Raw genomic sequence first — 13166 nt, 5'->3', positions numbered from 1 at the left:
TGCTTGTTGTGTATATTCTTTTATTATTTTCTCTACTGTCCTAATTAAATGTCTTTACCTCACCCCATGTGTTTGGATTATTTTTTTTCCCCTCATTGGGATTGGGGGGCCGGTGAGTGAGTGGCTCTGTGGCACTTGGTTGCCAGCTGGGGTTAAACCACAACAACCCCAAAAAGAGACTTCCATTGCCCTTACCCAGCTCCCAGTCCTCTTCTCCACTGGGGTGCCACAGAGGCAGCAGGGTCTTCAAGAAAACAGGACTGAAACCATAAACATCTGTACATGAAGTCCTGCCAAGGGACAAAGCCCTTCACAAATAACCCACAGATGGAAAATCTAGGGGGGAAGCCCATTTTTCCGTTGTCCAGCACAGCTGGGCTGACAGATGAGCCAGACATGGTGAGAGCTGCCATCCTAGGGCACACGGCATCTTTGTTCCCCAGCTTACCTGCCACCCAGTTTTACAGAATGCCTCTGGCTGGGGAAGGTAGATGAACACTCATTCATTCCACAGTTTACTTCCAGGCCAATAAGTGAAATAATCTAGGTCTTTATGCTCTTCAGATCTTGAGGAGTCGCTGCATTTGTTGTAAGGAATGGCATCTGTAAAGGAGGCAAAGCAGCTTTCAGTCCCAAAAGCTGGGGAATCAGGAGGCCAAGGGGAGGCGTGGGGCATAGCGGAATTGCCTCTTGGCCCAGAGCTGTTCCTGATAGGACAGAGTGGTCCTGCTCAGGGAAGGAGGTGTCATTGTTTGGGGTGGGCAGAGATAGTCCAGCAAATTAATGACTGTAAAATCTCAAGGAAAAGGCAGGACTACAAAATAATACATTCTACTTCTGCCCCGGCAGTTGATGTTGATGCAGCGCATTGACATGTCCAGGGTTCCTCATTCTGCTCCTCCTTACCTGTCCTGATAACCAAGATAAAGAGGTGCAAGCTGAAGAGATTTGGCAGTCTGGTCTTGTTCCAGCATGGTTTGGGTATCATACACAGAATAGTTAACAAATGTACAAATGCCCTCTCATTACATGTAGTGTACACCCCTCCACCTTGAAATAAACTCCTGGATGATAGGAATGCTGGTCCCACTCCCATTTCGGAGGTAGGCCAGGCATAATAAAGCAGGGATTCAGCTCACCTCCTGTGTGCCTCAACTGGCCCATGGAGAATCTCCCCTAGGGGTTTGCAGGCGTAATGCCTGCAGTTGCTCCCAAATCACTGTGCAGCCACTTTTGTTCCTTCTCACCATTCCCCACCAGTCCAGTGCCTGCTTTCTGCTTCAGCAAGCCAGAGGTACCACAAACATGCTGCTTTCCAGCTTCACTGGTCACCCTCTGAGCCAAAAAGTTTCCCTCCAGAAAAGCCCACATCCTAGCTGCCCATAGCATCACCAGCCTCACAGCCACTGGCCCTGGGACCTGCTCACAAAAAGTTTCCTGCAGCTGAGCAAGCTGTGTCATCCCAACCTGGAGATGGAAGCTGAGCACATGACAGAGGAGTCCTTGCAACCCAGCAGGGAGAGCTGTGTAGGGAGAGCCCGTGCCACTAAGTAGAACTCTGAAATGATTGTACTATCATTACTAGTATGGGTTGGAAGCACCTGTATAAAATGGAGACATGGAAAGTCTGGAACCAGACAGAGCTGGGTGTTTGAAAGATCCAGGTCCCTGCTGCTGCTCTAGTTTCTCAATGACTGTTCAGCTGAGCGGCCTTTTCAGCATGCTATAAGGTACAGGAATAATAACATACATGTGTATATGCAATACAGTATAGAAAATTAACGTTATCAATTCTTTAGAGATTCCCACAAGGGTCTAAAACTTAATGCAGTAATATTGGTGGGGACTGATAATTCTGATCGATCTCTCTACCAGTCATTCACCCCCTTGCTTCAAGCAAGGGGTTGCACCAGAGTCTTGTGGAGGTCCCTTCCCACTGATGAGAATCTGTGTTTCTATAACACCTTCCCCACAACTCATCCCCTCTGTCCTTCTCATGGGCATAAGAATCAGGACACAATCATGCCTGCTTTGGGTTTGCTCCGTTATGGCCATTCCTTTCAAGATAATTATTTTGGTTTACTTTTACTGTGCACCAAGAGATACTTCAGGCAGGATGCAGATAACTGATGTGTACTCAGAAATTATTCCTTGGCTATTGCACTCACCAAATAGCAAAACGCAGTGAGGATAAGCATTGATATGCCCACTGCCCCAGTAAGACAACCAAAGTCTTTATTAGTCACATGGAGAAACGTCAGCTCCCAGCTCTCATGGAGACAAAGATTCCCATTTTCTTCACCTTTTTCTCATAATATTTTAGAGCTCTTCAAGCCAGTGAGTTTTCTCTGGCATCCTCAAGCAATTAATTGTTAGCATCTCAAAAAACTTAACCCTCTAACTACAGGACTTTGCATTTCCCGTGGTTGAATTTCATTAGGTTCCCCTCAGCCCATTTCTCCAGCGTGCCAGGGTCCCTCTGGATGGCAGCAGGCCAAAGTGAACAGCAGTAAAACTTGTCCAGTGTATTAACTAATCCTTCCAGCTGTGTATCATCTGCAAAATTGCTGTGGCTGCACTCTGTCCGATCATGCAGATCATTAATGAAAATGTTAAATAGTACTGGCCTCCGTACGGGGTACACCACTGCTGGCTGCTGACTGGCCTGCGGCTGAGCTTCATGCCACTGATCACGTTGTGAGCTTGGCCATTCAGCTGGTTTGCACTCCACTGTCTGATGGTCTAGCCTGCACTTCATCGGTTCATCGGTGGTTATGGGAAACAGTGCTGAAACCCTTCTTAACAGCCTGATAAACAGTATCCACCTCACTCGTCTCATCCACCAGGGCAGTCACCTCCTTGCAGAAGGCTATCAGTTGCATGAGGCATGATTTCTCCCTTTGTGAATCTATACTGGTTACCTCCTGAACATAAGAGGAGCATACATATGCAAATATATAACAACTGCCTATATCAGCTGGCAGCCACCCACAGCATGGGAACAATTTGGTGTTCATTCATGCCGTGGGGAAAGAGACATTGCTTCATGTCTCATGAACACTGATGCCTGCAGCTGATCATTCCAGCCTGGGCTCCATGCCCAGTTACTGGCCCAGCGGGCGAGCCACGCAGCCGTGAGGACTGGCTGATTTAACTCTGAACTTCAAAGGCATGAATGAACATTAACTATGTAGCTCTGACAAATATGCAGAACTTCATGCTTTATGCCTAATGCTGATAACTAAATAAAAGAATCAGTGAAGTGAATCTGATTACAGCAAACAGAGATTAACAAAGAGTAATAAAAATGTGATAAGCACTTAGTTTATTGACAAATGGTGTTAGAGAAATGAAGGCTTTTGAGATGGGGTGTTCAAATTCTGAAATGCAGTTAATAAATACATACTATTGGCAAGAAAGGAAGTTATTTATTGGCAATCTAATTATACATTAAGCACTAATAGCTGACAATTAGTGATTTTCAGTTAATTAACAGAAAAATGATCTGATGCTAATGCTACTTACTGAACGGTGACCTTCTACTGGAACAGTGTGGAAAAGAGAAGGAGGCATATTTTTTATCCTCAGAGTCTCTAGGTTTGCATCTAGGTCTATATGTTCCCTTCAGAAGATCCCAGATGGATAATAACAGCAGGAACTCTGTTCTTTAGACTCCGTTTTGCTTTATCTTTGACTTGACCCCTTAGCACCGCCCCAGATGCAGCTGCAGCACGCCATGGAAGTGCATATCCACATAGTAAGTGAACTCTTTGGGCATGATGTGTATCCTGTTGTTGGGAAGCACATTGTCATAGTAATGATGGGGCAGGGAATGGCCATCAGGATGCAAAGAGAAGGGCCAGAATCCATAGAGTGTAATGTGTTGGCACAACTCCAGAGCAGCGTTCACCAGCATGAAACCTGAGGAGAGGCGAGGCGTATGAAAACCGTGGTCATGCCAGTACTTGCTTAGACCACTCAGGTACTGAGGGTGGAAGAAGAAGATATGTGACTGGGAGGCAGAGTCCTGTAGGGCATAGAGGGCTCGATAAGAAGCCTCACTGTTACCAGGGTAGGAGAAAGCTGGGATGAGGAACCGAGTCTTTCCATAGGAAGCTGCTGCCTTCACAAATGGCAGGCGTCGACCATTCAGACCATGAAACCTGTGAGGCAAGAGATGTGGGACCATCACCCTCTGACAACCCCATCCTCATTCCCTCCTGCCCTTCTTGTGCTACTCTGCCCTGCAGCAGTGAAATACCAGTCCTACTCTTTACCTCCATTTTCCCCTTCTCTGCATTTTGTGGGTGATCTGAATTCAAGATTCTCAGGTGCAGCTAACACAGACCAGAGAAGCTGCTTGAAAATATCCAGAAGGTTTGCTAGTAACTAGTTGGCTAAAAGGCTACGAAGATGTCTTCAAATTTTAAACTTTGGTGGCTTCACAGCTCACAATTCATGGAGAATGATGTCTCATAATGGTGGAGCAGAGGACTATGAAAGAATTAATGCCACCTGCCTTTAAAGATCTACTATATAGATATCTACATCTGAGCTAATTGTCTAAATGTACTTTCTAGTCAGTGGAGGGAAACAAGCACAGCTAGATCACAACTGACCTGTCTTATTTTAATTTTAGATGTTTGCTGTAGGACAAGGAGTACCTATTTTCTCCACTGAACATAAAGAGCATTTATGCAGCTAGGATCAGAATGATATTAAATAGTTCCCATCAGAGCTCCTCCTGACAGCAGTGGTACAGAATACAGCTGAGCCCCTTTGCCTGTCTTGATATCACCCTTGAGAGGATCAGCTCACTGGAAAGACTGGAAATGCCATTAATCTCTAGCAGTAAGCTAAACCAATCAGCAGCAACCAAGTCTTGAACAAAGTCTTCCCCAAACAATTCCAAGACTTGAAGTATCCCCCTGTATACCGCTGCATGTAGGGGAGCATCTCATGGCAGTAGATGCCAATAGCTTTTTTTTGTACAGGCCTTGTGTGGTAGGCAAGGCCTGTCTGTTTTATGGGACCCAGAGCAGAAGCAAAAGAGATTGCTGTTTCAAGAACACACAGTTAGGAGTCGCCTCCTCCATTTTTATTACCACACCTATTACCTTTTATGAAGGATACTAGGATTCACAGTGACAATGCTTGATTTTTTGCCCACATCCTCAGGGAAGTCCACAGAAGGCAAGTTAAACCTGATTGAGGTGATAAGCAAAGGAAGCCTATGACAAATAATGCTCCATGATATCCTGAGAGCTTACCCATTCCTCAGTGATGTTACCCAGGTCAGGTACACCCCACCATTTTTTCCAGCCCCTCAACTTCAACCACGCTCAGAACATTTCCTCTTTCTCCATTTTCTCTGCCCTCACCCTATTCCCATGAACACCACCTCCTCCCACTGGTCTCCTGCATCACTCCTGGGCAGTCTGGCAGCAATTACCTGATTACAAACTCGTGCCCATCAATTTTAGAGCCACAGCTACTGTTCCTGAGGATTCCTCCATTTCCCACTACAGCACAGGTTTTGTAGGGAGACTCTTGAAAGGGGGATTTCTATAAAACAACACATGTAGAAATTCACTCATTATTACAGAATTAGAGTAAAGACCTACCCCAAATCCTCCAACCTGATACATTTCAGGGTGTATGAGAGAAAAGCGTGCAGATTGTGAGTTGTATTCCTCATCAAAGAGCACTTTTACCTCTGGCAAGATCTCCAGCAAGCCACTGCTAACTTTCAATCGCTTTGAGGGATAGGCATCATAGACAATCTCAGACCCCAGTGGTGTACTGTCTTGTGTCACAGCCAGCCAGGCTGAGGCATTGCAGCAGCGCCCAAGCTCTGCCCTGTGAGGAGGAAGAGTAGAAGACAGTGAGCAGAGGTCTGGGGATGGGAAGAAGTGGGACTGAAACAGGATAAAAGAGGAGAGAGGGATGAGAATGAGAAGAGAGGGCATCACCTGTACTGGGCCAAAGCAGTAGTGTTGAACTTCCAGTGGCAGTTCTGCATTAACTTCACGTGTCTCAGGCTCCAGCCCTCATTCACCCTAAGGCAGAAAGAGCTTGTAAGCAACTTGAATGCTCTCACAAAGACTTATTGCAAACAAATGATTCTCTGTTGCATCCCTTCCCACTCCCTGGACCTTCACTGAGGCCACCAGGTGACCTAGTTTAGCCAGTTGCCTGTCTGCCACTGCCTAGCACACTTGTGGCCATGGCTCTCACTTCTGAGGTTGTGTTAGGTTGCTCAACAGTCTTTGACATGCTTCTGCTTCTGGAACCTCAATGTCAGGCCTGAAAAAAAACAAAAACAAAGGCTTAAACTGAGCCAGAATAACATCCTCACACAGCTTTCTGCCATCACTCCGCCCCAACAATCCCATATATGCAGTGTCTCCCCTTGGCCATGTCATGGCCCTGCCTGCAACCTCTCCCACCCTGCAATATCCGTCTGAAACTAGCACCACTGCATCTGTTCCCTACACCATCTCCACTCCTACCCTATTTATTCCTCACATGGAGGCCTCCTGGAGCGACCTTCTGTGTTCCTACCTCCTTCCAGGACTGAAGGGACACAGTTCCTCCACCCCATCCCTCACTCACCTATCATTCAACACCAGAAAGTACATATAGACAAGTGAGACTGCAGCTACAGGTAGCAATGTGAGCCATAGCTTGTGCATCTTCAGCAGTCCTTGCCTCACATACTCCTCCTTGATGATGCTGTTTGGCATTTTGGAGAACACCTGAGAGCAGAAGAAATGAGGAAAGTCCACATGTGAGCTAGTCTGTGTAAATACCCAGCCCAGGGCTTCTCTGGCACTGGCCCTCATTGAAAGTTTGCCTTAACTCCCTGAAAAAAAAACCAACAAAACTCCTATACAAGGGATAGTAGGGAACTCATTTCTTTTGGGCTATGCTGAGGCATTCCATGGGGTTGTCAGTGGATCCCACTGGACCCTATTGGAAGGCACCATGGACCAATACCAATCAGTATTACTCCCTCTCCTCTGAAGCTATTCCAAGGCAATGATTCCACTGGTATTCTTCCACGTCCTTGGCTCCACTCCCTGACACTTTCTCCATCTCATCTCTCTAGCAGTTAGCTGAAATTTCCTGCACACAGGTTGCCTCATTTATGTTGGAAAGAAGGAAGGTTTTCACCTCATTTGCTTTACTCCCCTGCACATCAGGGGCTGTGACCAGCACCAGTGACACTTAAGTCATGAGCACAGAACTGCAGCGCATCCTGCTCATGTCAGCTGTGAGACTTTGCCCTGGAATGCTGTGTCCTGTGTTGAACTTGTTTGCACGCAGTCACCTCAGTCACGTCAGCTCTATATCAAAACAGACGTGGCACCAGATCAGCATGTTTATTCAGAGGCACACCTTTATCTGGGGTGGGTAAGAGAGGTTTTTCAGAATTTTCTAAAGCATACCACTGTTTGCTCACATCACCGCCTTCCCATGCTTGTCTGAGGATTAATTGTTCTGTCTCTCTCCAAACAGTGGCATGACCAGAAGGTGCAGCAGAGAAGGGAAGGAAGAAGCAGAGCTTTGTTGTCATTCCTTTTGGAGTTTTGCCTCCGAGTTTGCTATTTTTCATCTCTGTTTACATGATGCTGAGTTAGCTTAATCCAAATTTTTCCAGTGGAAGTTTTGAAGGTTTGGGTAAAGATACAGTCCCCCATAACATTCTGTCTGCTAAAGTGGAGAGATATGGATTTGATGGATGGAATATTAGATGGATAAGGAAATAGATGGATGACTGCATCCAAAGAGTTACAGTCAGTGGCACAATGTCCAAGTGGAGTGCTCTAAAGAGTGGTGTCCCTCAAGTGTCCGTACTGGGAACAATACTATTGAATATCTTCATCATTGACACAGCGTGATTGAGTGCACTCTCATCAAGTTTGCAGATGACACCAAGATGAGTGGTGCAGTTTGCAGATTATACCAAGTGAAGGGATGCCATCCAGAGGGACCTTGACAGGCTTGAGAAGTGAATCCATGTGAACAAGTTCAACAAGACCAAGTGCAAGGTCCTGCAGGGCAGCCCCCGGTATCAGCACAGGCTGGAGGGTGAAGAAGGGTTTGAGAGAAGACCAGTAGAAAAGTACTTGAGGATACTGGTGGATGAAAAATTGGACATGAGCTGGCAATGTGCACTTGCAGCTGAGAAAGGCAATTGTATGCTGGCCTGCATATACAGAAGCTCAGCCAGCAGGTCAAAGGAGGTGATTCTCTCCTCTCTTGTGAGACTCCATCTGGAGTACTGCATCCAGTTCTGAGCCCCCTGGCACAAGAAAAATATGAACCTCATAGAGGTGTCCAGAGGAGGCCACAAAAATGGTCAGAGGGTTGAAACACCTCTTGTGTGAAGAACAGCTGAGACACTTGAGGTTGTTCAGACTGGAGAAGAAAAGGCTCTGGGAAGACCTTATTGTGGCATTTTAATACTTAAAGGGGGCTTGTAACAAAGATGGAGTAAGATTTTTTACTAGGGCTTGTAGTGACAAGACAAAGGGCAATGGTTTTAAACTGAAAGGCAGTTGCTTCAGATTGGACATAAGGAACAAATACTTTATGCTGAAGGTGATGAGAATCTATAACAGGTTGCCCATCACTGGAAACATTCAAGGTCAGGTTGGATGGGGCTTTGAGCAGCCTGATCTATGTCTCTGCTCATGGCAGAGGGCTGGAACTAGATGGTCTTTGATGGTCCCTTCCAACCCAAACTGTTCTATGAGTGTATGAATCTTTGATTGTATAATTCTATGGTTCTATGAAGGTAGAAGCTTTAGATTTATCAGGACTGTGATGCGATCATCAGTGACCTGTTCACAGGGAAAACAAAAGCTATTTCTTACCATTATTGCTCAACTATAGACTTTATCTCCCATAGCTGGAGCCAGACCAATCCAGCCCTGGGCAAAATACAAACAAAACATTTGTATTCCTATAAATCAACAAGTGCACTTCCTGTTACTTAGGTTTATTTTATGGGGGCAGGGGGTTATTGAACTACTTATGTTCAGGTTTTTGTTTGGTTTGGTTTGGTTTTTTTGTTGTTTGTTTTTGTTTTGTTTTGGTTTGGGTTTTCTGTTTGTTTGTTTAGTTTAGTTTTGTTTTGTTTTTTCTTTACCTGAGTAACAGATCTTTTCAAATGAGAGTAGTATTCTCTTTAAGGCCCTTGGTCTGCATAAACATATTGTCATCTCTTAAAAGTGACAGCTGCTGAAACACAATTCAAGCAGTGCACAAAGGTTTAGCACTAATTATATAACAACAGACTAGAAAACTGAAATTCATGGTTCAGTTTCCCACTCCAAAACTGCAAGGTTAAAACAACCTTTTCAATAAAATAAAAAGATATGGACTCTATACCCAAGAAAGCTAAAGTTCACATACCTTTCAGGGCAAAAAGTCCGTGAGGCACATCTGTTTGATCCCAAAGCAGGCTCCAAATACACTCATACCTGTGCCGATAGAGTTTTGCCGCATCTCAACCTTCAAACAATCTGGAACTGCCCTCTCTGGGGGAGGAGATCTGATGATTTCCTTCTGGTGTAATGATTCGCTCGTTTCTTAAGAATCACCTGTGAACTGTGATAAGTCCTCCTGACAGTCAGTGTTTGGTGCAATTATGTCCAGATCAAAAGCCTTTCTTGGCCTGATTTTTGTACATTGTGCGTACTGTTGTACATAGAAGGTGTCTTGTCCAGATGTTGGGAGTGTTTTGCAAACAGCTGCTGCACGAGACAACACGCACACAGGAAGACGAGAGTCCCGAGTGTATAGCCAGGACCTCAAAATCCTGCTGCAGAGCTGGGAGGGGAGCTATCTGCTGGGCTTAGCACAGAGGCTGACTGGAGTAAACCGCGCCTGGACCTACGATTCCCAAAACTTCTTAACAGCCTGTGGAAACTGGAATATCCCTACAGAATCAAGCTCCACCAAGTGCTCAAGCCCTTGCACTTACAAAGGCTTCCTTGCTGCTCCTTCCTGTGACTGACACTATCAAACAAAAAGCCCAGCAAAATGGGTGGGATTCACAAAAGGCTTTCTGCATCAGCCAGCTGAACCTCCTCATCCATGTATCTCCCAGTGTACTGAGACAACAGCTTCTGGAGCTGTGATCACCTGGGCAGCTGTTAGGGCGCTGTGGGTACAGTGACCTTGTGTTCTAATCCATGCAGGCACCTGCACACTTCTGCATGTTCCCTTCCTACAGAAGCTCATGGTCTTCAACAAATTGGATCCAAACTTGTCAGGAAGAAATCATGTGCTCATCAGTGTGTGGGAGAGTTGTGCTTTAAATACCTTTTGGAAAATCCTAGGCACGTGGGATTCAAGCCGCATGTCTCAGGGCCTGGTCATGGTGCTCTCAGGTCATGGCATTGCTGCTGAGAGCAACCATAACCACTCTGTCACACTTCAGGGTTGGTGCTTACCATGAACATGTCTTTAGAAGAGACATCCCTTACTTCTTGGGCCTGAAGCTGACCTATGCCTGACCAGGCAAACAAGGACCCTGGAACTTATGCTATCAGGTGGGGCTTGGGTAGAGTGGAGACAGACAGTCCCACACATATGTCAGCAGCCATGGTCTGGTGGCACTGTCAGACTAAAGTCCACTTGAGTATGGAAAAGGGCAACCTTCTCTGGGAAGTGCCCCAGGATGCCATGATGGGAGTTGGTGAGAGACAGCTCTTTGGGAAGCTGTTCCTTCAGGAGGAGGAAGAGAGCTTTGCCACAGTGGAGGACTGAAGAAAACCACCATCAAGAAAACAGACAGTATGGGACCCAAGGAGGCCTGGCTGTGGAGGGGAGCAGGACAAGGGGCCTAGCAAAGCAAGGAGACACTACTCTTCAACATGCTCCTGTCAGGAGGAGGACATGGCAGCCCCAAAGGAGTTGTGGTCCTGAGGAGCCTGGCCTCCACCTCCCACTGGAATGGCACCACAGGACAATGACCACAGCCATGTCATCTACACTAGTGTCCCTGTGCAGGGGAGCAGACCCTGCCATGCTCTGGCTCAGCACCTTCTGCCCAGGTGGCTCCATGTTGCTACTCTGCCATGCAACAGCCTGCCCTCCTTGAGTGCTTATGGACCCCTTGTTTTAGTGACCTCTAAGGTTACTGGCCCCTATGATTAATGCCACAAAGAGTTATGGGCTTCTAGGCCTATGGACCCTCATGGTCAGTGTCCCCTAGGGTTAGCACCATATTGGTTTAATGACCCTTAGGGTTATTGGCCTGTATGGTTATATGCTGTTCCAGAGCCAACCTGGTCTGCAGTGGAGCAGTAGATCTTGGTGCAATGAGGGTTTTCCTGAGGCAGGGAAATACCAGGAGCAGTGAAGTGACCTGTCAGGAGCCAGCAGCTCTCACTGGAGACACTGATGAGCCAAAGCAATGCTGACCATCCTCCACACCTGTAAAAACCAACTCAGGGAGTGCCAGCAAAGAGGAGTGCCACCAATAAAGCAGGAAAACAGAACATGGTGGGGCAGTTCATGCAGAAGGGCATGCAGGGAGGGTGGAGAAGCTCTGTCAGCTTGACCAGGGAGTAATGGTATCCATCTGGCAGAAAACCATGGCCTCTGTAAACTCGGCACCTACCACAAGTGATGCAGCTGCCCAGATGGAGATGTGGTGGGAAGGCCCTGGTGCCAAGCTGCGGAGTGAGCCCTGCTCTTGGATGGCAGCAGCAAGCACCCCTGTGGGATGTGTCCAGGGAGAGGAACTCCTCGGCTTAGTGACAGAGCTCCGGGCGGAGGAGTAGGTTGAAGAGTATCAGGGAGTGCGAAAGGGAGATAGAGCAGTGGAGTCACACCTGACCTTCCTTGAGAAAGGCCCAGCAGGTAGACAGGGCGCATGATACAGAAGACTCCCTATCTTCTTTCTGCATGGCAGAATATAGTGACTCAAGGGATAGGGGGCAATGGCAGTATATTACTGCCTGGCACAACAGGAGGGTCTGTGCTGTGACTCCCCCACCTCCCCAGGTTCCCTTGCACAATAGGTATGGGGCTCTGCAAGTGGAACCAAACAACATAGAGAGTGACAGTTCAACTAAGCTGGAGGTGCTGCAGAGTTCAAGTTGGTCTACACCCTCCATCAAAACTGCTTCTATAAAGATAAAAAATATTGTTGTCACAGGAAACTCTCTTCTGAAGGGAACAGAAGGGTGTCACGGTTTATTGCAGGGCAACAATGAAGTGCAGCAGATGGTCTCTATTAACTCCTACCCTTCCCACTAAGGGAAGGGAATAGGAGGAAAAGGGAGACACAAGTTGGAAAGTTAAAAAAGCTTTACTAATAATACTGTTAATGAGAGAAAATAATGGAAAATATACAAAAAACAGTACTGAATTTCCCAGAGTAGCGCAGTGGCCGTGGCTGGTGATGTGCCAGCAGACACCGGCAAGTCCTGGATTAGGCTTGACAGGAGACAGGAACTGGATGCACAGACTGGAACCAGAATCAGGACTGCAGGCAGGATAGCAGGCAGGGTCCTCTTCAGACACTGGCCATGGACAAAAAGAGTGAGACCCTCATGATCTCCTAGCTTTAAACTGCATATGACATGGATGGCACAGAATACCTCATTGGTCAATTTGAATCACCTGTTCTGTCTGCCCCTCTCTGCAAATAGAACCCCCTCATTTAGGGGGCATAAGAGATTTATCAGCGAGCTTGGCTGCTGTAGTAGTAAAAGATAAGCCTAGGTCTTTTCTGCATTCCGTTCCTAACATTAGCCCAGTAAACTTGTAAATATCAGACATTATCAGCTCTGGAGCGAACACTCTCTGTAAAACATGTAGCCAGCTTCAAAAAAAGCAGTTACCTAGAAGAACCTAGCTGGAAGGAAAATTCACTTGCAGAGAATTTGTCTTGTTTTAACCACACCAGGACAAAGGCCCAGTATGCAGATTGGACCCACTACTTGGGGTTAAAGATGTGAAGAGTAAACTTCCTGCCCTGCTGCAGCTCTCAGGTTATTATCCGTTTTTGATTTTTCAAGTAGGCAGAGATGAGGTTGCAATAGAAAATCCGAGGACAATCAAGAGGAACTTCAGGGCCTTGGGACGACTGGTAAGGGGTCAGAAGCACAAGTCCTCTGTGTCCCTGGTTACAGGAATGATGA

General features: G+C 46.6%; 1 protein-coding gene across 1 annotated transcript; it reads right to left on the bottom strand.

Moving 5' to 3' along the window:
• Nucleotides 1–3703: 3703 nt before the first annotated feature.
• LOC308044762 (alpha-2,8-sialyltransferase 8E-like) lies at nucleotides 3704–10475 on the bottom strand (the record flags this gene model as incomplete). Its single annotated transcript, XM_080351626.1, has 8 exons — nucleotides 3704–4163; nucleotides 5118–5204; nucleotides 5453–5565; nucleotides 5715–5859; nucleotides 5973–6059; nucleotides 6238–6306; nucleotides 6616–6758; nucleotides 10467–10475. 8 exons carry the CDS (start codon nucleotides 10473–10475, stop codon nucleotides 3704–3706), a joined length of 1113 nt encoding a protein of 370 aa, XP_080207752.1.
• Between the last annotated feature and the right edge of the window lie 2691 nt (nucleotides 10476–13166).

Source organism: Nesoenas mayeri (assembly GCF_963082525.1).
Source record: "Nesoenas mayeri genome assembly, chromosome: 11".
NCBI classification, from domain to species: domain Eukaryota; kingdom Metazoa; phylum Chordata; class Aves; order Columbiformes; family Columbidae; genus Nesoenas; species Nesoenas mayeri.
This window is presented reverse-complemented; position numbering and strand designations above follow the sequence as displayed.